Source organism: Phoenix dactylifera, unplaced genomic scaffold (assembly GCF_009389715.1).
Source record: "Phoenix dactylifera cultivar Barhee BC4 unplaced genomic scaffold, palm_55x_up_171113_PBpolish2nd_filt_p 000270F, whole genome shotgun sequence".
NCBI classification, from domain to species: Eukaryota; Viridiplantae; Streptophyta; class Magnoliopsida; order Arecales; family Arecaceae; genus Phoenix; species Phoenix dactylifera.
The window spans coordinates 598,076-624,519 of record NW_024067758.1 but is presented as its reverse complement, the minus strand read 5'-3'; the positions used below and the strand labels follow the sequence as shown (position 1 = coordinate 624,519).

General features: G+C 40.1%; 2 protein-coding genes across 7 annotated transcripts; one reads left to right on the top strand and one right to left on the bottom strand.

Moving 5' to 3' along the window:
- The first annotated feature begins 576 nt into the window (after nucleotides 1-576).
- LOC113461430 lies at nucleotides 577-16,271 on the top strand. 3 transcript variants are annotated; one of them, XR_005507744.1, is made up of 4 exons: nucleotides 577-912; nucleotides 1,189-1,279; nucleotides 14,726-14,766; nucleotides 14,878-16,271. XR_005507744.1 is itself a non-coding variant. In XM_039117744.1 (3 exons), the coding sequence occupies exons 1-3, from the start codon at nucleotides 735-737 to the stop codon at nucleotides 14,951-14,953; spliced, it is 303 nt and encodes a 100-aa protein (XP_038973672.1). In that variant the 5' UTR covers nucleotides 580-734; the 3' UTR covers nucleotides 14,954-16,271. The 3 variants fall into 3 exon arrangements, 1 of the variants encoding a protein (XP_038973672.1); XR_005507743.1 differs by lacking the exon at nucleotides 14,726-14,766 and having other exon boundaries at nucleotides 579-912; XM_039117744.1 differs by lacking the exon at nucleotides 14,726-14,766 and having other exon boundaries at nucleotides 580-912; nucleotides 1,231-1,279.
- A 748-nt stretch (nucleotides 16,272-17,019) lies between these two features.
- Nucleotides 17,020-19,450, bottom strand: LOC103699556 (transcription factor IBH1-like 1). 4 transcript variants are annotated; one of them, XR_005507742.1, is made up of 4 exons: nucleotides 19,091-19,450; nucleotides 18,248-18,978; nucleotides 17,932-18,014; nucleotides 17,020-17,893 (listed from the first exon to the last, which is right to left on the bottom strand). XR_005507742.1 is itself a non-coding variant. In XM_026801919.2 (4 exons), the coding sequence occupies exons 3-4, from the start codon at nucleotides 18,798-18,800 to the stop codon at nucleotides 18,001-18,003; spliced, it is 567 nt and encodes a 188-aa protein (XP_026657720.2). In that variant the 5' UTR covers nucleotides 18,801-18,805; nucleotides 18,937-18,978; nucleotides 19,091-19,446; the 3' UTR covers nucleotides 17,026-18,000. The 4 variants fall into 4 exon arrangements, 3 of the variants coding, with proteins under 3 accessions (XP_026657720.2, XP_008779816.2, XP_026657721.2); XM_026801919.2 differs by having other exon boundaries at nucleotides 17,026-18,014; nucleotides 18,248-18,805; nucleotides 18,937-18,978; nucleotides 19,091-19,446; XM_008781594.3 differs by having other exon boundaries at nucleotides 17,026-18,014; nucleotides 19,091-19,446.
- Between the last annotated feature and the right edge of the window lie 6,994 nt (nucleotides 19,451-26,444).

The window sequence follows — 26,444 nt, the reverse complement described above, 5'->3', positions numbered from 1 at the left end:
CACTTGAGAGTTTGCTTAGATATGAAAAGAAAATCTGAACCTAGGTTCTTTTCTTAACATATTAAAAATGGTTATATGTCTAAATAAGAGAAGTGAATTTCGCACAAAAAATCCACTTAATTATCGATTTTATAAGAAAAGATTAAATTTTGTAATTTTTACGTAAGATACACATTTAGGGTTGCCGACTTAATTTTGTTTCTCAATCCAAGTGTAAGGCGAGGCAGGTAATGAAGTAATTTAAAATTGCTAGATATATCTGTGTTGAATGCTTGTTTAGACTGCCGTTTTCATTATACTTAGATCCAATGACAAAATCATTAACAAAGTCATTAACAAAGCCTTAAATATGTATTATTTAAAAAAAATTGTATTTTTCTTATAAAATAAGTAATTATGTGAAATTGTTGTGTAAAATCCACTGGTACCCATTACAAGTGTAGTCCATTAGATGAAAGATTTGGGCTCCACTGAGAGCCCGTTAAGAGCCCAGTTTGTGATTCGACCGTTAGACAACACGTGGACTAGACCTTCACCGCCTAAACCGCCTCTCTCTCTCTCTCTCTCATATATATCCCAATTGCCGTAATGGCCACCTCGTCTGATCCCCCGTAAATCTCGCTTGACTCCGCCTGCCACTCATCCCACCCAACCCCTCTTCCAAGAACTCCAAGAAGGACCGTCTGGGGTTTCGGAGGTAGAGATCGAGATCAAGTCGAGATCGAGAGAGAGCAATGGAGAAGGAGGGAGGGCTGGGAGTTCGAAGGAAGCCGACGAAAAGGAGAAGCAGAGGATTTGCGAAGGCGGTGAAGGATTACCTAGTCTCCGATTCCTACATGTACGCCCCTCTGATCGATTCGCCGCCGCTGGATTCTCCCCCTTCACCTGACGTCCGCTCTCCTCCTACTGCAGGTCAGATCCCTTTTCGTGATTTCTTGGGTTTCTTGCTTCAAAGTTACGAGCTTGACGTCGGTTTCTTGAGGTTTCTCTGGAATAAAGTGTCAAACCACAAAAAAGTTATCTTCTTGGTTTGCTTTGTTTTCGTCAATCTTTAGATTTTGTGAGAGAGTCAATTAATAATTGTAGATTGTTGAGAAAGTAATTCAGCACGTTAAGGATGACGTATATATATATATGGTTGTTTCCATTTTGACTGATTAGCTGATTTATGGATTTTTTTTAAAAAAGAAAAGGTGAGCTGATAATGGGGAGATTTCTTGTTGGCTGAAGGTCAGAGGGCTTACGGTGCATTGTGCGAAACTAGTGTGAGATATAAAAGGTTAGACCTCTTTTTCTTGATTTCTCGGTAGTTCTTGCATTAAATTTTTCATCCTGAGATGCATTTGTTGAGAATTTTTTCAACATAGATCTGAACAATACGAAAGTTGTCATCTTTCTTTCTCCTTTTCATATTTAGTTTTCAGTTTTGGATGAATAGAAGATGAAGAATGGTGATAGTTCTAGAAAAGAATTCAGCATGTGATGGATGTGGAATTATGGAATTTAAAATATTGTGTTTTCCTCCATATCTTTTTTCGTATTGGGTGATTTTTAGTTGGAACTTGGAAGTATTGGCATGAATTAGTTGGACCACCGTGAACTCGTGGTGCCTTGTACGTGGGATACAACCACATATATAGTGTTCTAATGTGACCTGGGAATGAATATGAAAACACGGGAAAAGGAAAAGGTGATGTCCATGGTTGGAGAATTTGTCGCATACTTAAGGCCTGTTTGGATCATCATGTGCAATCCAGTAGGATTAGTGAGACAGGCAACCTCAAATCAGAGAAAAGGAGAGGGCAGGGAAGAAGGGAGAGAGAGAGAGAGAGAGAGCAAGGGTTGGCTGGGAGAAGGTTGATTTCTAGTTGGAAGCACCATATCACTCTACTTCCAATCAATCATATATTTTAATTGAACAAGCATTACTAGCTCGATTTGTGGCTTATATCTACTCTATCAATCTACTGCACTTGTCTAATGTCAATGTGTCTATGTATTTAGGGACATCTTTTTGCATTTTGTCCATGTTGATGTCCATTTCTTAGAAGTTTTATGACTAACTTATGCGGTTTAAACCACTTATCAAACAATACATCTTGTTCCTTGTCTTGCTCTTATTCCATTTTTGAATTGTAGGAAAAACAAAACGTTCCTTCCAACGTCTGCTGTGTACCGATTGCCTGGTGGCATGGGTCGGTACGGCCCCGCGCTGTGCCGTGCTGGCCCTGTACCGACACAATAGAGGCAGGAAAGAGGGAGAATGGGAGAGAGGAAGAGAGAGAGAGAGTGGGGGAGGAAGGGAGGGAGAGGAAGGAGGAGAGAGGCCGGCCGGACCGGTCAGCGGAGGCCGGGGAGCCTCCACACGGAGGAGCGGAGGTTGGGGAGCTGCGAAGGTGGGGCTCTGCCTTCAGTCTCCTATTTTGTTCGAAACAGGGGCCTGGAGGGGGCCGCTTTTATTTTCGCGAATTCTAAGTGAAATTCGGCAAACCCATTAAAAAAATTAAGTGAAGTCGACAATGGGTTTGGGACGGTTCCGCCGACCATGGTTCCTTCTATCAAATAGTTCACTCTTACTCTCAGGTTCTGAGGTCCATATCAACATGCCTTGGACTTTCTTTTGCTATCAAATATCATTAGCAATCATCAAGGTTTCAAATACCAGTACCTAACCTCGTACTGGTTTTTTGATGGAATGATATAGTACCGGTATCAGCACATGGTACAATATTGCAACCCTTACCAATACTATGTACCGGTGCTACTATTCATACCATTCCATTCTTGTAATATTTGAAGCCATAGTTATCATCTCCATGGTAACATAAAAGATTGAGATAACTAGATTTGATCTCTGTGTAACAGAGGAAATTGTTGATAATAGGTTTGATTTTAGTGAAGGTTTAGCTTTATTTTTGCAATTTTATCAAGTGTAGTTTTTAGAGTCCTAAAATCTTTTCATTGGATGTTGACAACCTTAAGGGAAGTCTTAGATCATATCTACAGAGGATAGCTTAAAAATCTTCTGCAATAGGGATTTTGATTGATTTAGAGTTCTCTTTAAGTGAGCAAGTTTGGACTCATAGGATCATTATAAGGTAGCTAAAGTCTTTTTATTTTCTTTAATTAGGCTATGATAGCGAGAAATTTACATTGTTTTGGAGATTTTTTGGAGAAAGTTTTTTTTTTTTGGGTGAATTTTCACGCTCTTTTCTCTTCTATTCCATTTCCTTATCTCCAAAAGAAAGAGAGGGAGGGAGGGAGGGAGAGGGAGAGGAAGAAAGAGAGGGAGGGTGGCGGCTGGCCGACGGAGGGTTGTGGAGGGCCGGAGAACCGCACGGAGGGACGGAGGGGCTTTGCCTCTAGTTTTCCTATTTCATTCGAAATAGAGGTTCCGGAGGGGCCCCTTTTTTTTTTCGAAGTTTTTAATTGAATTGGCAAACCCCTTGCCAATGTCGCATAATTTAAAATAAAAAATTTAAAGGAAGTCGGCAAGAAGTTTGTTTACTTAAAAACTTCGAAAATAAAAAGGGGTCTCCTCCGAGATTTCTATTTCGAATGAAACAAAAAAATTAAGATAGAGCCCCTCCTCTGCTCATCCACGCGGCTCCACGGCCCTCCGTCAGCCTACTCTCTCCCCCTTCTCTCTCTCTCTCCTTTTCTCTCTTCCATTCTCTCTCTTACCCACCCTTTACTGTGTTGGTATGGGCCCGGCGCCGGAACGACATGGGGGCTTACTAACCTGCCACCGGGCAACCGTCTGGGCTCCAATTCTAGCACAACAATTCTTGGTTTACTTTTTTTAGTTTTATTGCCCACAATTTGAGGTATTGTCTCTAGATGACCGATTTTGGATGCAGCCATTTCTCAATTTGCCCAAGTTTTGGTATGTTCAGCTATTTTGACCGTAAGCTACTGGTCCTATGTTGATGGACCAATTAAAACTGACTTGTTTTGGCCAAAACTAATGATGCAGGAGTAGCAGGGGTCGACTCTTTGCTTTCAAGAGTCGACTCATGTGCAGCAGGGGTCGACTCTTTGCTTTCAAGAGTCGACTCATGTGCAGCAGGGGTCGACTCTTTGCTTTCAAGAGTCGACTCATGTGAAGCAAGGGTCGACTCATTGCTTTCATGAGTCGACTCATGTGTTTAGTGAGTCATCCTTTGATCCTGGCAGCATGACAGAGTTGGTTTTGAATTAATTCTGATAATGTATGGTTAATCAGCCAGCATGCCATATACCATTGGAAAGTTCTATGCCTCTAGTTTCCAACGCACTTGATTTCGTGCCATTTGAAGGTCCCTAGAGAAAGTTATGGCATTTTTACTACTGCACGTCTGGACTAGTAGCGCCTAGCGAAGTGCATTTAATTTGGTCCTTTTCCAGCTCATAGTTTCATTTTTCTAAGTGTCTTTTGGTATTTTTAAATATTGGAACTTGTAACTAGACTCCCATCAATGTGTTTTAGCACTATTTTGTCTTACCTATGCTTGGAGGGATGTTCTAAGATAGCATATAAAACTGGTACATGAATGAAATGAAAGGCAGAATTGTTATTTTCAGAATTTCTTTCCAGCAAGCCTTTTTTGCTTTTGTGAGTTGAGTGGCATCCTCCTCCCAATCAAGCGTGTGGCTTGGTCGCATCGAGTGGCATCTGCGATTAGTAGCGTCGAGTGACATCCGCTACCCCTGGTTGAGTGGCATCCCAGGATCATCTTTTTTTCTTAGTTGAATCCTTTAGCTTTGGCCAAGACTTGCAGGTTTCAGCCTGCATCAAATTGGTATTAGAGCAGATTTTCCTTACTGTGGTGTCCTTTATTTCGAAATTGTTCGATCTTCTTTGTATCTTCGGATCCTCTATAATGCCTCTACAGCATCAAAGGAATCCTCCACGACGTCAAAGGGATACGGAGCATGATGAAGTGCAAGCTGAACTTGCTGCATTACGAGAGTTGAATCGACATGGTAAATAAACTCTATCAGTTGATTCAAGCTTCACCCACTCGAAGCCATAGAAGTCAAGAAAGTGAACACAATATCTTCTTCAACAACCACAGCCAAAATGTCCGTTCATCTTCTTCCAGTTCTGTTCTAGAACCTGGTGTTGCTGATCAATGGCCCATGAAAGGCTTGACCCGTGCTTTGGAGTATACTGATCGAAGCAACCAAGTTCAAGTGCAAGACTTTGATGACAAACTTGACTGGATGGCATCTTTAGAAGTTTTCTTTGATTGAAAATTTCTTACAGATGAGAGAAAGATGCAGTTCGTGGCTACGAAGCTGAAGTGTCATGTTCTAATCTGGTGGCAACAATATCAGCGTGGCAGAGATCGAAAAGGAATCCCAAGAGTCAATACTTGGGCTGAGATGAAATTGAAGCTTGATGAGAAATTTCTTCCCTTGGATTATTCTCAAACTCTCTACCAAAAGTTCCATCAGTTGCATCAGCATGTGGAGCAATCTGTTGGTGATTATACCGAGCAATTCTACAAGCTTATGAGTCGTGTGAACTTATAAGAATCTGATGATCAATTGGTGGCCAGATATGTGAGTGGACTGAAATATAACCTCAAAGGCAAGCTGATGATGCATTCGCATAATTCTCTGGAGGAAGCATATAAAAAGGCGTTGAAGGCAGAAGAGAAAATAAAATGGAGTTCATACCGAAAGGGTGAAAGGTCAAAAAGGGTGAAAGAGAAGGGTAAGAAGTTGACTCCTACCTCTGAAAAACAAACCCAACATCAGGGTGGAGGGAGTAAGGAGAGTGGGAAGTTTCATTCAACTTCCAACAAATATTTTCGGTGTGGTGAATCTGGACATAGGTCCTATGAATGTCCAAATAAGAAAGCTGAATTGCATCTCGTGGAAAAAGAAGATGAAGAGCCAATTTATGATGAAGAACCAGAGGCTGATCTTAATGAAGAATATTATGAAGGTGATTGTGATGCAGAAAGTCTTGTAATCCGACAAGTGCTGACTGTTCAAGAGATCCTCAGTCGCTTAACCATTGGTCTCGAATTCCCTGTCAAATGATGGATCCAAGTTAGAGGGATTTCGACCTTCGTTTTTCGGGAGAATGAAATAGGGGATCTTTGACTTTCCCCTATTGTCTTTCTTATGTAAAGAAGTGCATCTTGATGATTGATTCGAGAAGTTGCGAGAACATGGTGTCAAAAGTAGTGATAGAAAAGCTGAAGCTTTCTTGTGAACACCATCCAAAGCCTTACAAGGTTTTCTGGTTCAAAAAGGGTGGAGAAATCATGGTGACTCAGAGATGCAAAATAAAGTTTGCTGTTGGCAAGTATGAAGATGAAATTTATTTTGATGTGCTGCCCATGGATGCCTGTCATTTGCTTCTTGGCAAACCATGGTAGTTTAATAGAAATGCTTATCAAGATAGGAGGAAGAACACTTACACTATTATCCACAACAAAGTGAAGTATGTTTTGACCCCAATGAAAGACATTCCAAATAGTGTGCCTTCTTCAAACCAGATCAGCTTATTATCTTACAAGGAATTTGAAGAGTTCTACAAAAAAGATGGTATTGTTTATGCTCTGGTTGCTGCAAAAAATAGTGAAGAACTTGAAACAGAAGTTCCGGATGAAGTTCGAGGCTTATTGGATAGATTCAAAGGTTTTAGCTCCTACTGAACTTTCTGCTGGTTTACCACCACCTCGAGACATTCAGCATCGAATTAATTTCATTCTAGATGGCATGAAAATGGATGACAAGAAGGTAAAGGCTCTTCTTGATTGGCCTGCGCCTAGAAGTCTGACTGACGTAAGAAGCTTTCATGGTTTGGCATCATTCTATAGGAGATTCATCCGACACTTCAGTACCATTGTTGCTCCAATGATGGATGTTTTAAAGAAGAAGGAATTTCAATGGGCCAATGAGGCTAAAAGAAGTTTCCAAGAGTTGAAGTCCAAACTTGTTGAAGCACCGATCCCAGCACTACCAGATTTCTCTAAGCCATTCCAAGTGGAGTGTGATGCTTCCAAAGTTGGCATAGGAGCTGTTCTCTTGCAAGGGGGAAGATCTGTTGCTTATTTTAGTGAGAAATTCAGTAATGTAAAGCTGAAATATTTAACCTATGACAAGGAGCTATATGCAATTGTTCAAGCCTTGCGGCATTGGGAACATTATCTTATTGGTGTCGAATTTGTGCTCTATTCCGAGCATGATGCTTTAAGATTCTTGAAGGGTCAAAAGAAGCTGAATTCTCGCCATGCTGGTTGGGTATCATACCTGAGAAGTTTTCTTTTATTCTACACCAATAAAGCTGGTTCATCAAACAAAGTTGCTGATGCTTTGAGTCAAGGGCATAGTTTGTTGACAACACTTTCTTATGAAATTACTGGCTTTGATATCTTACCAAATTATTATGTTGCAGATCCATTCGTTAAAAGGATGTTGCAGAATTTGAATAATGAGAAGAGTAAAGACTATTTGCTGATCAATGGCTATTTATTCAAAGGCAATCAACTTTGTTTGCCAGAAGGATCTTGGAGATTATTTGTTATTGCAGAATTACATGCTAGCGGACTTGGTGGACATTTTAGAAGGGACAAGATTGAAGCTCTTGTGAAGCTGCGATACTTTTGGCCCACCCTGAAGCGTGATATTTCTCGGTTTGTGCAAAATTGTCTTGTATGTCAAAAGGCCAAAGGGGGAGTCCAAAATACTGGTTATTATTAGCCCTTACCAGTCCCTAATGCTCCTTGGGAAGACTTATCAATGGACTTTGTTCTTGGTTTGCCTAGAATACAGCGTGGGTTTGATTGCATTTTTGTAGTGGTGGATCGATTCTCCAAGATGGCTCACTTTATACCATGTAAGAGCTCTACTGATGCATCTCATATAGCTACTTTGTTTTTCAGAGAAGTTGTTCGTTTACATAATGTTCCAAAGTCCATAACTTCAGATCGTAATGTAAAGTTTATTGGTCACTTCTGGAGGACGCTGTGGAAACTTTTGGAAACTCGATTGCAATTCTCCAGTGCTTACCATCCTCAGACCGACGGACAAACTGAAGTAGTGAATAGATCCCTGGGGAACTTACTGAGAAGCTTAGTGGGAGAGCACCTAAAGAAGTGGGAATTTGTCATTTCTCAAGCTGAATTTGTTTATAATAGTTCAGCCAGTCGATCAACGAAGAAGCCTCCATTTGAAGTTGTCTATGGTAGAAATCCAAGTCATGTTCTTGATCTCTTGTCACTACCAAATCAAACAAGAGTGAGTATGGAAGCTGAAGAGTTTGCTGAGCACATAAAGAAGGTCCATAAACAAGTTCGACATCAGCTGCAGCAATCTACTCAAATGTACAAGTCACAAGCTGATGTTCGTCGAAGAAAGTTAGAGTTCAAGGAAGGAGATTTGGTCATGATATATTTGAGGAAGGAAAGATTTTCTACAGGTACTTATAATAAGCTGAAACAGAAAAAGTTTGGACCTTGTTGGATTCTGAAGAAGTTGGGTTCAAATACCTACCGAATTGAACTGCCTGAAGGATTTTCAATCAGTCCTACCTTCAACATATGTGATCTTTATCCTTATTATGGAGATGAGCAGAAGATTGTGTTTCAACCAAAAGACTTCGAGTGCCGCCTCTTTAAACCTCCACGTGAGTCTATTGATGTTCTGGATGTACGTTCTATCACGACTCGGCATGGCACTTATACACAATATTTGGTCCATTGGCAAGGAAAACCACATTCTGAGGATGCATGGATTTCAAGTGAGGAGCTCAAGAAATTGAATCATCTGCTTTGGGAAGACCTAAATTCTAACTCGAAGGCGAGTTCTTTTCAAGCTGGGGAGAATGATGCAGGAGCAGCAGGGGTCGACTCTTTGCTTTCAAGAGTCGACTCATGTGCAGCAGGGGTCGCCTCTTTGCTTTCAAGAGTCGACTCATGTGAAGCAGGGGTTGACTCATTGCTTTCATGAGTCGACTCATGTGTTTAGTAAGTCATCCTTTGATCCTGGCAGCATAACAGAGTTGGTTTTGAATTAATTCTGAAAATAATATATGGTTAATCAGCCAGCGTGCCATATACCATTGGAAAGCTCTACGCCTCTGTGCAGCATTTTTACTACTGCATGTCTGGACTAGCAGCGCCCAGTGAAGTGCATTTAATTTGGTCTTTTTCCAGCATATAGTTTCATTTCCCTAAGTGTCTTTTGGTATTTTTAAATATTGGAACTTGTAACTAGATTTCCATCAATGTGTTTTAGCACTGTTTTGTCTTACCTATGCTTGGAGGGATGTTCCAAGATAGCATATAAAACTGGTACATGAATGAAATGAAAGGCAGAGTTGTTATTTTCAGAATTCCTTTCCAGCAAGCCTTTCTCACTCAAGGCACAGTGGCATGGCATTGAAGTTGAGGAAAAAATGCTAATAATCAAAAAAGGTGAGAATATATGAGGTTACATGATGGTTGCCAACGAGTCAAAGTATTGATGATGTTGATTATGGGACTTATGGAATAAGTTTTTGACATTCAGGAACTCCTGTTAAAGAATAATTACTGAAATCCAAACATTTATTCATCCAGTTATGAGGTAGATCTGCCGGAATAATTGTGCATCACTCTTATAACTGCGGTGGATTTGAATAGATCGTAGAACCATTCCCTCTCTTATTCTGTTGAATCAACAGGTTCTGCTCGGCACTGGCCCTATTGGGAGATGCTAGAACTTATTGCAGAACTTTGAGCAAGATCATACTTGTTGAGTCCATTTTTATTTGCTTTTTGAAGGTAGATTACTATTTGCAGCAATACCACTGCAGAGACTAGTAGAGGAAACATGAAAATCCATTGCAAGGCTGAGAAACATGACTGTTGACTTAGATAATGGTGTTGAAGACTGATGAATCTGGGAGATTATTGAGGTGGACAAAATGATTTTGGAATAGCTCGTAGGATGAAGTCACTGTTTAGTAATGTATAATTATTGTAGAAATGATAAGATATGCAAGGGATGGTGATGGTCTGGTCACGCTCCCCCATTTAAGTAGAACAAAGATCAGCAAGTTCTAAATTTTACTAACAACATGCAAGGATACTCATTTCACGTTCTTAACTCTCTACGGAAGTCATATTGTGCAAATGGATCATTTGATTGATCTCATATCATCTTTAGTCAAAATTAAGGAGTGCATTTAATGTCCATTGGTAATGATGGAGAAAGCCAAAAAGTATGAGGGCATTGTGGCTGATCCTATATTTCATCTTGGCCAAACTTCTACTGACTCAAGATGGGTCATGTAAGTAATGAATCACATTGTGGCCTGCAACAATGTGCTAAATATCTATGGTAGTTTGATGATGGTACATATACAGGTTACCATGGCAGTGGATAAGACCTGACACATAAGTAACCTCAGAAAGGCAAAGTATCAAACATTTGGATATTATAAAAAATCATGCAAGATAAGAAATCATATACACATGAGGAGAATTATAAACGATCTTATTCTTCATAATGTATAGGTGCACTTACACATTCATACTAGGAAAAAAAAAATAAAAGAGAGCATGTGGTAGGGATGCTTACCTTGAATATGCTAATGCAGCCAAGTCAATAACACCTAATTATTAATAATCGACTAACATTAGTATCTAGCAATTTATAGAATTTATATACTTTATGGAAGTAAGATTTGCTACCATAATCTCAATTCCATAAGTATAATTGCTCAATTAGCTTATCTAACCCAATTAAATTTTTCTAGGTATCCCCATGGATCCCTAATCCCTAATTCTTAAGTTCTAAGATTAACCCTAACCCTAGAATTTTCTCTAAACCTTCCATAATTCTATGCCTAAATCTATGTCATTGTCATAATATAAAACAAACATACAATGAGGATAGGGTTTTATCTCAATTAGGGATTGATTAGAAGATGGCCTTAAGCTTGTCTTCTACCTGTATGGGAATGTATTTAGTCTCTTGACGGTTGTGCACTGCAGAGATCTTAGATTTTTGTACAAGGCCATGGAATACAGCTAATATCACCTAGTCATTTTAGGTGAGGTCTTGGGTCATTTATAAATGGTTTCAGAGCAAACCAAGCCATATGGACTAGCGAAGACTGTAATACAGGCCTTATAGAATTGATCACGGATTGATCATGATGTTTGTGATTAGATTTGATTGGATTTAGACCCTTAGCCTACTGAGGATGTTAGAGTTTAAATGAGGGGAGTGTTTAAGGACCCGTGCAGGCGTACGTTTAATCCCATATTAGTTATGCACTAGATAAATTTTGGGTATATATGCAAGGCCAATGAATCCAAAGAATACTTTCTGACTAGCTTTTTTGCGCGAGGTTCTATTATATTTCCATACCTATAACTATAGTGCTCCCCCCCCCCCCCCCCGCCCCAAAAAAAAAAAAGAAAAGAAAAGAAAAAAAGACATGGCATATCAAAGGTGGAAGATTGGCAGATTAGAAACATACTTTCGAGCTGTCTTTGCTATTAGTAGCTTGTTTGGAGTGGGAAAAGGGGGTCAGTGGCTTTTGTAGGATAAAGTTTCTCTAATTATGGTTGTGGTCCAGTTTAACTGCTTGGCTGAATTTGCATATTGTGACAAACTCAGCTATCCTTTTTCTTTTTGGTTGTTCAGAATGTCTCTTCCTTGCTCTTAGTAGGACCAGTATTCACCTTAGATTGCATGTGTATTTGCAGATATAGTTAGTAGGCTTTGCTTTAGAGATTAGAAACCTAAATATTTTAAACTTTAAGTTGTCTCTATGAAGATGAGCAATCTGATTGACTGGATAAATTAAAGTATGCCATACTGACCTGAACCAGGTAGTACGGGGCATACCGTATTATACCGGTTCTGTACCAGTATCCGATATAGGTGGCATACTGATACTCGGTACGCCAAAAAAATTTCATACCGACACTGTGCTAGTGTGGCACCGGTACAGGGTCCGGTACTGAGACGGCGAACCTTGGAAGAAACCAAAGTTAAATTTATTGACAATTGCTTCTAATTAGAGCTGTTGTTTGTTACTTAATGATGATTACCATCACCATCCAAAAAATTATCTTGATATATTTTGATGTCAGTGTAGAGATTAAAGTACCTGAAGTTTAGAAAGCCAGATGTCATTCCTTTGCTCCTCTAGGTTACAGCACATGTCTAGAGTGTACACCTGGAGGGTATGTGTTAGATCCTTGGGAGCAATCTTCTGATTACGTCACTTTCATCTATTCATTTTCTGCAAATGAAGATGCCTTCTAGAATGAATGTATATAGTGCTAGATGAAGGCAGACATTCCATGTAAAAAATTATGTTTTGTGGCTTAACAATAGAATGACTAAGAATAAAAGTCAAAAGAATGATTAAGAATAAAAGTCAAAACCTACTCTTTTGTTTGATATTTTGTTAAAATGAAAGCAATTTCTGGTGAGGAAGAATAGAGCATGATGAGGCAGATTGCTACTAAAAGTTATACAAAGTTATGATAAACATGGAGGGTATGTGTTAAATCCTTGGGAGCAATCTTTTGATTACGTCACTTTCATCTATTCATTTTCTGCAAACGAAGATGCCTTCTAGAATGAATGTATATAGTGCTAGATGAAGGCAGACATTCCATGTAAAAAGTTATGTTTTGTGGTTCAACAATAGAATGATTAAGAATAAAAGTCAAAACAATGATTAAGAATAAAAGTCAAAACCTACTCTTTTGTTTGATATTTTGTTAAAATGAAAGCAATTTCTGGTGAGGATGAATAGAGCATGACGAGGCAGATTGCTACTAAAAGTTGTACAAAGTTATGATAAACATGGAGGGTATGTGTTAGATCCTTGGGAGCAATCTTCTGATTATGTCACTTTTATCTATTCATTTTCTGCAAACGAAGATGCCTTCTAGAATGAATGTATATTGTGCTAGATGAAGGCAGACATTCCATGTAAAAAAGTTATGTTTTGTTGTTCAACAATAGAATAATTAAGAATAAAAGTCAATACAATGATTAAGAATAAAAGTCAAAACCTACTCTTTTGTTTGATATTTTGTTAAAATGAAAGCAATTTCTGGTGAGGATGAATAGAGCATGATGAGGCAGATTGTTACTAAAAGTTGCACAAATTTATGATAGACATGGATTGAGGTTTCCATTTCATACTGTGCCAGACATGATGCAGGGGTATATACCCTTGTATTGTGCATGCCATCTGTTACAGTCCCAGTTAGACTTGCAACCAGCATAGGCATGGTGCACTGTATTTTAGTCCATGTTGAAATGAATTGTGATTGCCATTTTGCACGATGCTTGTGTTTTATAATGACAGTTTTTATTAGATGATCAGTTAAATAATTGCATAGATCCTTCTCTCTGTTATTGATCGAAGTAATGTCAGTAAAACCTTGATATTGTTAATTAATGTGATACTCTTTGAAGTTCATCATCCTATCACTTTGGAGGAGAGGAAAAGAGACTTATGACTAATCAACAATTTGGATCACTTTGGAGGAATAGGATTTGGAAAGACAAAATGATCAGGCCATTAGAGATAAATATTGAGGAGCTAAGTAACTGGAAATTGTTTAACAAATATTTACATTAATATGCCTTGAATTTTATCGCCCCGTCACTTTGTATATGTACAGCAACTATATTGTTTTTGGTAAACTAGTATAAAGGCATGTGCAAATGCATATTTGGAGGAAAGGAAAAGAAAGTTATGATTAATCAACAATTTGGATCACTGTGGGGGAGTAGAATTTGGAAAGATATAATGAGATATTAAGTAACTGGAAATTGTTTATCAAATATTACATTAATATGCCATTAAAATAAATTTCTTTGAATAGTTCTTACTCATGACAGTGTATTGCAGTGGTTATGAGTAAAACAGATAGTTGTTGGCATCTCACTTGCTGAAAGTAATCAATTTTGAGTAGACCATACCTACTAAGAAGTTCTTGTCAGACTTCACTTGCTGGGAGAGGCACTCACTACTGTTTCTGGTGGTGGGTGTCTGCCACAAATTGCCCCCTACTTTGTATCATCCATTAAGTCATGATCAGTTTTAATGCTGAGAACCATTTGAATATTTTTTTTTTCATCCCCAGGTTGCTTTGCTTACTCATTCTACGAAATTTAAGTGCCTGTTGGCACATAAACTGAGTGAGTTTTAGTGATCTCAGCAACAGAACTGGCGACGAACAACTGGTGGCCAACTCCCCATTATCTATCATGTGGCAAGACTCAATTATGTTTTAGTGCATCCAAAATGGTGAGGATAAATGGTCCATGAATATTTCCCTTGAATGTTTCTCACCAGATTAAAAACAGTGTAATCCAGTCTCTTATCAACAAACAGATTTCGAACTTCAACTAGACTTCTAATGACACAATCTGATCTTCAACCAAGGGCTCTTTGTGTACCCAGCTGTTTCTGACAATTTGATATACTCTTCAACCAATTGATCTCTGTATGTCCTGTAGTAGTCATCCCATCTATTTAACTCCTACACAGAGAACCCCTTTTAACAAATAATGACTCAAATTATATTGAGTTATCCATTCTGGACTTCATTATGTGTGTCATGTCTTTGCCGTATATCACTATTTGATATTGTATCTCATTGCATTTATCTGTAGTCAGAATTGTATCTCATTGCTTTAGGCGATTTTACTCGTTGGCTCTGGTAACATGTCAATCTTCTGTTACATCCCCCTTCTGCAGGATAATGTTCAATTTGTTTGATCGCTGACCTCCTCTAAAAAGTAATGATGTTAGTTTTATAAATTTATTACTGACCTTGTTTGATAAAATTTAGTTTGGCAGAGAGTCTCTTCAGATGCTAAATACTGTTGTCGATACTTTCTTTTTAACAGAGCGAGTGGTGCCTATGGCGCAGTTGCAGAGGCTGCTGGTGAAGTGATTTTTTGCTTTGCATGCTGGGAGACCTGAGCTTTGGTGTGTTTACTTTACCTACGTTATCAGACTACATCTTTTCTCCTGTTGTTGTGTCTTCTAATTTGTCTACCTGTTTCTTGTTGCCCTTGTTGCTGTTATTTTTCTTTTTGCTATTGATTTTGATTGTCGTAATGTTACAGCTGAATTGCCTCTGAAACCATCTTTACGGATGGGTTGGTCTATGGACCATGCTCTGTGTTTTACATTTACTAGCTAATGAAATTGGGAAGGTGATTCTTCTGTAGCCATGTTGTTTGTCTGTCCTTGTTTGGTTCTATGCATTTATGATTGTTAAAATCATGACTAAGACATGCCTTATATTCTAAGACATTATTAGGACATGCCTCAGTATACTGAGGAAAGTAGGTGTGTAAACTGTCGCTTCCTTTTATTATTATTATTATTATTTTTTGCCGGTCAATTATTATTTGTTGCATTTTGCAACTATGAGCAACATAAAAATGAGACCATGCTAACATGCCTTGTCGCATCTATTTTGGGTTGGCCATGAATTCTACCTGTGCCCGTCAATCCTCTTAAAGAGTAGAATCACTATATATTATATGAAACCTTTTCAATTCCTTGAACAACTCTTAGGTGTACTTCTTTCTCATTTCCAGGGGTTAGCTGGAAACCGAAGCTTTTAGCACTTTTACTTTGGATTTTATTAGTTGTTTTGTCTTGATTGGCCTTTGGAAGATGAGTTTTTAATTTGCGGTCCTGGAGATCGGGGAGATAAGAGTTTGCCCACCCTATTTTGAGTGGGTGCTCGCAAGGTCAAAGTCAAAAATTCTATTCTTTCATTAATACAGGGGTAGTGGGGAATAAATAGTTTAAGTGATTCACACCTCGAAGTAGGGCCACTTCAATTGGATGTGCCTAAATTTCTGATCTATCAGGCCACCTTTCTATGCTCTTTACTAATCCTATCTTTCCAACTAGTGGAACACACTTTCATGAACATCCTCATCTCTCTGGCGGTCATCTTTTATGCACAGGCTTTCTTGATTCTTAATTGAGTTACCCTGTTCTGTAGAAGCTGATCGGCTTTTTGAATGGGATAATTGCTCGATGTGTTTTTATAGCATCTTTCATTATATGCTAGTCTAAGTTGCATGAGAGGAATAGAAAGCCAATGATTGCATATTTTCTTTGTGTTCAAGCCTGAGCTTAGCTTGGAAAACATGTCTTGATTTTAGTCAAGCACCTTCAGCAGGTGAAATGTGGGCCAACAGAACCCATGTCCACCGCTCAAGGCTGCGGTCCTAATGGTACCTTTTGATGGTCCATGTGGTCCTATAAAGAATTACTTCATTTGAGTTATGAAAAAATTTGATCTAAGGTTCATAATGCTGTATGAATATCATTTTTATCATGCATCTGATGGCAGACTGCAATACTCAAATCAGATCATGCAGCTATCAACGCTGAGGGTGGATGATGCTCAATCCCAGCTGCTGCAAGGGACAAACACCTTTGCATTGAATGTTGGCAGGGATCTTGACCATTCACTTATATGATTCAACTTAACCATCATTAGTATATGACCCACTCATATTGAACGCAAGTAATTTCAATCGTTTTGATGTGATTTAGATTACTCAAACTTTAGCATCTTTGACAACATGAGATAACTTCTCAAATCTAATCATGTGATAGCTAAACTACCGAGTACATCATCAGGATACTATGCATCAACTGCTGTTCACTAATTGCAACCGTTGTTCACTAATTGTGCCTTGATGCAGTCATGCAAGAAGCAGTGCTTCTGCTAGAAGTCAAGCCTATATTAATTAGTTCCATCGGTTCCCCCCGACCAAAAACACTTTTTGATCATTCTGCTCAGCCAAAGTCTTTGGAATAGACAGGATCGAGCCTGATTCCTACCTAAACCAAAATATATCTGCCTTCTTGTTTGCATCAATTCTGGATATGAAAACCTTGTGATTCATCGAGTGTATGTTTGGTTAAATGAATGTTGGAGGAAATTCCGAAACGAAGGAGACTAAACAGGAACAAGAGGGATCCGCCGAAGAAGACCCTTCCCTTTGTTCGGAAGAACAGGAAGATCCGGAAAAAATAGATGAAACGGAAGAGATCCGAGTGAATGGAAAGGAAAAAACAAAGGGGGAATTCCACTTTCACTTTAAAGAGACATGCTATAAAGATAGCCCAGTTTACGAAGATTCTTATCTTGATAGGTATCAAGATAATTGGGAATTGGGAAGACTTAAAGAAGAGAAAAATGAAAAGACTTATTTCCTTCATTTGATAGACCTCTAATTCAAAACATTTGGTGCAAACAGTTATTTGATGTTTATAGCTCCAAGGCATCACGTCTGATAGTATCTTCTCTGTACATATGTTCCTAAGGTGTTCTGGAGAGATTTTATTGCTTCATTCCATTGGTTTTTGCTTATAGATACCCAATATGTTTCTGTTTCTGAGGAATTATACTTTCATACGGTTCATAGATGTTTACAGTTCTGTGGCATTACATCCATTAGTATCTTCTCCATCATACACATGTTATTACCCATTAAAATGCCTAAGGTTTTCAGGAGAGAATTTAATGCTTTGTGCAGTTGGTTCTTGCTTATAGATACTCTGATACGCTTCTTTATCCAAGGAATTATACTTTATACATTTCATACACGATATTCCTTTTTTTACAGCATCAAGATAGTCTATGGACTTTCTGAAGCCCCTAACCACCACTTTCTTTCTTCTGAGCTCTCTCTCTCTCTCTCTCCCTCTCCCTCTCCAGTCTAATAATATGTGCAGCCAATATTCATGTTATTCAGTTGGGCTTACCATCGTACATAAATATTCTCCGTACTTTCATAGAATGTAGCAGAGGAGAAATCGTACAGCCCTCAAACATGCTTCAACAAGCAAACATGGTCACGGTACTTTCCATGTCTATATAGTGCTCTTGAAGTCTTTAATGACAGAATTCTGCTCAGAGGCACCTTAACTCCCCAATATTGTAAGTGCCTACTTGTCAAAATAGGAATTCTCCACTTTTTTGCAGTGCTCCTTTAGAGTGCATGATCTGTGTAACAAAACATAGAAATAGAATGTGTCAAGAAAAGGATTAATGAATAAAATACTTAACAATGCCTAAATCTAGTATTGACTTGTAATCCAAGACCTGGGCTCATCATCAGATTATTGAGTTTGAAAATTTTGAAAGGCTATACGTCCAAGACCGAGGATCTTTGTGCTAAAGTGATGGGGTCTCAGTGGGATTGGGAGAGGGGAGGAATTCGCATTTGACCAACTTACTTTTGAGATTTGGAACATTGAGGGCCTTGATGAGCAGATGCATTAGATCGACCTGAGCTCGAAGGGAGACGACATAGTCTAGGGTTTCCTGCAACAAAGTGGAGTCGTCCAAGTGCTCGCCTCCTGGCACGAGGCGTTTGAGCACTTTGGTCCTTGTAACAACAGCTCCATCGTGAGCACTTGCTGCGTCAACACCTCGCAATCGACGTGCACCCTTGTTATTTATTCTTGAGTCCACCTTGAAGCTTCTTTGCAAGATCTTCTTGGCTCTAAGCATCTTCCATGAGAGGCGTGGCTTGGTTAGCCTCTCATATTCACTCCCCAGGATGCTCCTTAGTAGGGTCTTGTTCTTACTTTTCTTCGACAGGTTCATGATAAGGGCATGGCTCCACTTCGCACCATCTTTAGCAAATGCCATGGCAACGTCAGCCGTGAGCTTGATGGCTCTCTTCCTCTGCAGGAAGCTCATGCTCTTGGATGCAACTCCACCATGTTGGAGCCCCAACAACATGTGTTCCAGGAAGATTTGCGTGAATGAGTTAGAGGCATGCATGGTTCCTGAATGGATAAAAGAAGCGAGGAAAGCGATCGATGTTATGGTCGCTTATAGAGGGAGGAAAGAAAGAAACGATACTAGCAGCTTAGGAGGATTTCTGAAGTTGGTTCTCCTTGAAGACATGGTATGTCACCTTATACCATCTCTCTCTGTCTCTCTCTCTCTTTCTCGCCCCCTGTTGGATTATTTGCTAAGGTTAATTGCTATGATATATATAGACTGCACAACGGGGGTGGGAGACTGAGAGGCAGCTGCAGTATATTGTGACAAGAACTTCCTACACTGACCTGTTGGATTAAAGTGATGTTGTACGTAATGGGTGGTGCTCAAGCATTGGACGCCTTTTGATTCAGTAGGACCTCATTGAGAGATGCATGCCGGCTAGTCCCTGTGAGAGAGGGTTTGGGCTTCTTGTCACATAAACTTGTGGATATACTGAGGCCATGAGATCATGTTATTGGAGGGTGGTAGGAAGTGTTCTTAGTGCTACGAATGTATGGGGTAGCAAGGAAAAGAAACCAGCGGAAAAGAGAGTTGAAGCTTCAAGGAAAAGGTTGAACTCACAGGAAGGGATGTGCAGAAAGGCAATATATAGGGTGATAGGCCCCTGTGCTAAGAGACATACCACATGCATGCACATGGTGCCTTTGCCCCACCTCCCCAAGCCACACCAAAAAAAAAAAAAAGAACAACATTCTACTGTAAATATACTTGAGTGCACAAGCCTTAACTTAAGCTAGGATGAGATAGAGAGATGTAAGAAGAAATAAACGCGTGTAATAGAAGTAAAATGATGTTTACTTGAAAAATGGTTGTGGGAAAAGCGTGTTAGCTGGATCCGGAAAACATGGATGGGTGTGGGTGATCTTTTCTCCTTCCCTCTTCAGCTTAGAGGATAGATTTTATAATGTTTTTTTGTTTTTTGTTTTTTTTGGTATCACTGTGGGTACGTACGCTTATAGTAGCTGAAATTTCAAAATGGAAGAAGATTAACTATCGTTGCTTTCTTTTATTCCATCCAAACCTATGGTGGAAATTGGTCTTTACTCTAGTGCGCGCTTGGTCCATCCTTTTCAATCCTTGTTGCCATCTTACGACACGGATCACTACTGTTATCATATTGTCCTCGTTTCTGTTTCCTGGTTATTCTGCCTCCTTTTTTCCTTAATTTTCCTCCCTTTTTCCCGATGTTCTTCCTTCCCCGCTTTTTCTTTTATGTATATCATCATCAATTTCTTATCTTTATGGTCCCTCTATCACCAAGACTCATTATCCCATAAAATTCACAATTTTTCTTTCTATTGAGATAATGTGCATAAGTATGTACATATATATTTTAATGAAGAATTATTCAAATCATCAAGCAGGATTCGGACCTATAATCAGTTAGTTAACAGCCAACTACTCTATCATTGAGTACAAAAGGAAATGGATTAATAAAATATTCCTATGAAAAGAATTCCAATGCTTCTACCCCATCTGTCTGAATGATTGGTTTCAACTTAGGGGAAAGAGTTGTTGATAAGCAGAAAATCATCCATTCTAGTTCTATATTTGTTTAAATGAAATGTTTAGCTAATTTCATGCATCTAACCAAAAAAATCCTTTCTTCCATTGCCTTTTTTTTTATCAATTTCTTTTTATTATGTAAATTATATTTTTATTCTTTTAATAGATTTTGGTAGTCTTTGGGTGGCATATTTTGATCCTGTTCCTCGTTGCTTAGAAATTGGTAGCTTCTTTATCATCTAACATTCTTGCGAATACATGATTCTTATTATATTCTAGATTGTAATCTCTAATGGAGGCTATAGTTCCATGAGGAAAGATTCTTTTCATGATGAACCCTACAACATATTCGTGATTAGAAGGAAGACAAATAATCAAATCAGTTAGCAAATACTAGAACAAAATAGGCTTTCAATGGCATATTTCGATCCTCTTCCTCGTTACTTAGAAATTGGTAGCTTCTGTATCATCTAACATTTCTGCGAATACATGATTCTTATTCTATTCTAGATTGTTATCTCTAATGAAGGCTATAGCTCGATGAGCAAATATTTTTTTCATGATGAACCCTACAACGTATTCGTGATTTGAAGGAAGACAAATAATCAAATCAACTAGCAAATAGTAGAACAAAATAGGCTTTCTATATATGCACCATTTAAAGCAACAATTTTGATCAGCTGTGGCAAGAAAAGAGACTATACTTTTAAGACTTGTTTGGTTGCTTATATTTGCGCATGCCGACTTAGTTTCGGCCATGAGAAATTACTTTAGGTGTTTGGTTGGTCGAAAGTGGAGCTAGCCAAACCTATATCCCACTATGGCCCAATTGAGGAAGAAATGTTCCGCAATAAAATTTTCTTCAAAAGTAAGAACAGAATTTTCTTCATAAAATTTTGTTAGCAAACGAAATGTAAACCAAACCTGAATCCAAATATTTTAGGTTGGGTTTGAGTCATACATGACCTATTATGGTTCGAATCTGACCCAAGGGTGACCACGCCGGAGGCGTCAGGGGAGTTGTCAGAGTACAGAGGAAGACAGGAAGAGCCACCTCCTGTGACCGACGGTGTACCTGCATAAAACCTCATCGGTGTTTCCGGTGAGGGCCCTCCGACACTCAAGTTAGAGTGGAGCTTAGTATGTCTAGCCAAAAGTTCCTTAGGCGTTACCTATTGGGGTCCTTTATAGTCCTGATAGGAGTGCTTAGGTGGCAGAGGTATGGCCCGTTCCCATCATAAGAGAAAGTGGCACGCAGCCTGACCTTGCTTATGGCGCGCGGTGGAGTCTGTCCTTGGGAATGGTGAGATATTGACAGCCGTAGCAGGGTATGGCTTGTTCTCATCATGAGTAGAATTGGGGCGCAACTTAAGCTTGCTTGTGACGTGCGGTGGAGCCCGTTCTTGGAAACGGTAAGATGCTGCCCCTGACTGTCGTAGGCCAGTAGGCGGAGCACGGCGTGGCGGCGTCGCAATGCACGCACATGGGTGCGGTGGTCGGCGAGGCCGAGCTTATTGAGGTTGCATCAAGCATTTGGCGAGGTCGGCTAGATGGATGCTGAGGCCAGCCTAGCATCCCAGGCTCGGAGGTGTGCTCAGTGAAGTGCCCTAAGCTTGAGGGTCGAGGCGCGTTATTGGAGAAGGTGCCCGAGCTTGCTGGGGCGCGTCGGCGAATAAGGAGGGCGCCTCGGACTTGGCCGGGGCGCGTCGGCGAATATTCGAGGTTGAAGGAGCTTTCGGCGAAGTCTGAGGTCGGGCTGGTTCTGGGCCGGACCAAGGACATGTCCAGTCGGCGTTAGTGTCTGTTGGGCCGAAATTGGGTGACCGTTTTGATGTGGGTTGCATGGTCCATTTTGCCCCTCATCATTTGCCCCGCACTTCCGAGGTTGAGTTGCTCTTCATCTCGGGTGAAGGAAGTAGTCGGATTGTCGGTCGTCCTGCGGTGTGGCCCAGCACCTATGAAAACACGCATGCCGAGTGGGGGACACTTGATGCATTTTATAGCTGAGAGCTTTAAGTCAAGTTTTCGGAGCCGGGCTTAGGTGGCTTGAGCTGCCACGTTGCCCTGAGCAGAATCTATCATGGGGACTTCTTTGTGTTCCACGAGTGCATTCTCTTCCAAGAGGTTGCTGGATGGAATGGAAAGGGGCGACAATTAATGCCTCGTCCCGTGAAGCGCCCCGCCTGATGGAACGCGAGAGGCCGACTATTAGTGCTCCATTCTCCGAAGCGTCTCGCCTAATGGAATGCGAGATGCCAGCTATTAATATTCCGATCTCTGGAACACCTTCTATAATGATCAGCATTTGGTGCCGCGATCCGTAAAAAATTGTTGAGGTCGTTTTGGGGCCTGCCATATGGCAGAACTCAGCTCATCTGATCGCTTGGGCTATCCGATCAGACGGTTGTAGTGGGCTATATAAGACCTGGAGAGGGCCCTAGGATCGTTATTTGATCCTTTCCGCCTCTACTTCCTTTCTTCTCGGTCGCCATTGCTGTGGTGTTTGAGCCTCTCTCTGGGCATTCTGGGAGCTTCTCATCGGCCTTTGCACCGAGAATTCCTCCCAAATTGATTTGTCCACTTCGACAATTAGCGTATGGTTCATCAAAGTCAGAGATTTTACAATCCCCAGCGATCGTCCTTCTTTACCCCGATCATCTTCGTCGGCAAGCTTTTTGGGTAGGCATTTTATCCTTCTCTCGGTCGCTTAAAGAGTCTCTTGTCTTCTTCCTTTTTGTAATTCTGTGATCAAGGCAACGAGTACACCCACAAGGGCCTTGATGTTCGGTGCAGGTTCGTCCCGAGTCCAGACTTCTTCCGGTGTGGGAGAGACTGAGCTCGAGGCGGGCCTGGGTCCGCATGGGACCTACTCACTCTTGAGTGATGAGGACTTGGGCACGGTTCGTACCCAATTCTTCATTCCTCCGGAGTTTGTTCTTAAGCTTCCGGACCTCGAAGGACGGGTTATCAACCCTCCTAAAGGTTGGATCCGAGTGTACATAGAGATGCTCCGAGCAGGGCTGAGATTCCCTGCACACGGGTTCGTAGGAGGGCTTCTAATGGCTTACCGTCTTATTCCTGCACAGCTTGCCCTGAACTTGTGGAGAATGATAATTGGCTTCCTCGCCTTTTGCCTTGCACATGGTCTGTCCCCCTCAATGAACATCTTTGGAGGTTGCTTTATATTAAAGGGCAACCCTGCAGACAAAGAGTGGTGGTACTTCTTCCCCTGAGGAGGTCGTAAGCTTTTTGAGGGTATTCCTACCTCTATCCATGGGTGGAAAGACAAGTTTTTTCTTATTTTCTTCGAGCGGTCATGGGGGTTTAATCCGATCTGGAGCTTTCTGCTGCCTCGGCAAATAACAGGCTTCCACAGTTGTCGCAATCTGAGCAGGGCATTTTAGATAGTTTGCTCGGGCTGGGGGGAACTCCACAACTCTCTGACTTGCTCGGTGAGGAGGCTTTAGTAAATCTTGGCCGAGCCCAGCTTGCCCCGAAGGTAAGAGTAACTTAGTTGCTCCTTTTTCCTTCCCATGCTGAGTTCTAATAAGATCTTTTGTCATCAGACATTGCAGAAATGATTTTCAGCACCAAGACATTGATGACCAAGTATAGGAAGAGGATGGCCACCTCAGAGGGGGCTCAGCTCGAAAGGAGGCTGAAGAAGATCAGAGTTAGCTCCGACTCCAGGATTGAGCGGAGTGAGCTTGGGGCGATTGAGGTCGTCGCCCTTGGTCAAGCCGGATCTGATCAATCTCTTGCGGCGGCGGTTGGGGTGTCTTTATTGGCAGCAAGAGGGAGTCCTTCTAGTTTAATTGCGGCCGTGTCCATCGGCCAAGTCCAGGAGGCCGGAGAAGCTATCCGGCTATCTGAATCGGATCCCGAATTGGGGAGAGGGTCCGAGCTCTCGACTCCTTTTGTAGGCCTGACCCCTGCTGAGGTCGTGGCTTTCCCTGAAGCTCCGATCTCAGCTGGGGTTTTGATTTTCCCTCGGGTTCCGGCGTCAACCGGGGCCGACTCCATTTCTTCCGAGTCCGGGATAAGAATTATTTATATCATCAAGCAGGATTCGGACCTACAATCAGTTAGTTAACAGCCAACTACTCTATCATTGAGTACAAAAGGAAATGGATTAATAAAATATTCCTAGGAAAAGAATTCTAATGCTTCTACCCCATCTGTCTGAATGATTGGTTTCAACTTAGGGAAAGAGTCGTTGATAAGCAGAAAAACATCCATTTTGGTTCTATATTTGTTTGAATGAAATGTTTAAGTAATTTCATGCATCTAACCAAAAAAATCATTTCTTCCATTGCCCTTTTTTTTATCAATTTCTTTTTATTATGTAAATTATATTTTTATTTTTTTAATAGATTTTGGTAGTCTTTCGGTGGCATATTTCGATCATGTTCCTCGTTGCTTAGAAATTGGTAGCTTCTTTATCATCTAACATTCTTGCGAATACATGATTCTTATTCTATTCTAGATTTTAATCTCTAATGAAGGCTATAGCTCCATGAGCAAAGATTCTTTTCATGATGAACCCTACAATGTATTCGCGATTAGAAGGAAGACAAATAATCAAATCAACTAGCAAATACTAGAACAAAATAGGCTCTCTATATATTCACCATTTAAAGCAACAATTGCAAGAAAAGAGACTATACTTTTAAGACTTGTTTGGTTGCTTATATTTGTGCATGCCGACTCAGTTTCGGCTATGAAAAATTACTTTAGGTGTTTGGTTGGTCAAAAGTGGAGCTAGCCAAACTTATTTCCCACTATGGCCCAACTGAGGAAGAAATGGTCCGGAGTGGATCTAGCCTAGGGTTTTGCAAATTCTAGAGTAACTTATAGAAATATTACAAAAGGATGGCAAGTTTTGATTACAAAATTCCATATTTTGGATCAAGTCTAAATTTCATAAATTTTTCATCCGACCTAACTTGAATTGACCCAAAGAAAATTTTTCAAATCAACTTTTCTTTTCTATGTTAAGAGAAAAGTGCTCAAATTAATTTTATTTACATTAAGAAAGGCCAGGTATTGAGCTAATTAGCCCTCTAAAGAAGATTATAGTTCTAAATAAAAATCAATTTTATTGAATTTTGACCATGTTAGCAAACAATTTTCTTGCAGTCGAATTTTAATTTGATTCAAAAATAAGAATAAAATTTTCTTCATAAAATTTTGTTAGCAAATGAAATGTAGACCAAACCTGAATTCAAATATTTTAGGTTGGGTCTAAATCATACATGATCCCAACTCAATCTGAATGACTTGCTGGGTCTAATATATTTTCTATAGACCTAATCCGACCGACTCGATCATCTACTGAATTAGATCCAGGTCCAATATCAAGGCCGGCACAAGTTGGGATCGAGTATTCTCCAGCCATACTCGACCCACTTCTAATCGTAGTTTTCCCATTGGAAAAGCCAATCAATTAAAGCAATGAGGGTATTTGAGCTCTCTAAGACCATAAGGTCACTGGAGGCGGAGGATGTGGGACATAGTGGTCCATGTGAAAGGCGGGGTCCGCTGGTTCTCATGGGAGCACGGACGCACACCGCTAAGACTCCGATAATACGCTCCCCCCGGCAAACAGCTCGATAGATTTAAATTCAAACCAAAACCCAAAACCCAAAACCCAAAACTTTTCTACCCCTCCATCAGAACGCTCCCTCTTCGACATAGCCATCCAGTACCTTTAAACCTTTGTTTGCTCAAGCTTTAAAATGTTTCATAGCGTCCATCAAACCAGTGGAAGAGATTCTTGTAATGAATCAGATACTTGTTGCAAAGGATTAAGGCCTTGCCGAGCTTCGAGCGAGAGTCATAATGCTTTCATGGTCTCAAGGTTGGTGAGGAGATGCAATTAGTGGAACTATATATTTGGAAGAAACAAATCATTACTAGTTTATTCATGACTAGTATTTCATTCAGAAAAAAATAGAATTTTATCCAATAATATCCTCTCATCCTATATAGAAGAAAAATTTAATAGAGCAAAAATATTAAAAGAATTAGTCAAGCAGAGGCATTGATTTAGAGTACCCCATTCTTCATGTTGAGTCCAAATTTGGATAATAAAATTGTGCATCAAGTTCGTATTGGGCGAAGATCGGCCCA

Bases quoted from the DNA above. Each gene is read 5' to 3' on its own strand.
- LOC113461430 (XM_039117744.1), top strand. From the start codon at position 735: ATGGAGAAGGAGGGAGGGCTGGGAGTTCGAAGGAAGCCGACGAAAAGG. The intron at 913-1,230 runs GTCAGATCCCTT...TGTTGGCTGAAG, and splicing joins CCGCTCTCCTCCTACTGCAG to GTCAGAGGGCTTACGGTGCA. The intron at 1,280-14,877 runs GTTAGACCTCTT...TCTTTTTAACAG, and splicing joins ACTAGTGTGAGATATAAAAG to AGCGAGTGGTGCCTATGGCG.
- LOC103699556 (XM_008781594.3), bottom strand. From the start codon at position 18,800: ATGCATGCCTCTAACTCATTCACGCAAATCTTCCTGGAACACATGTTG.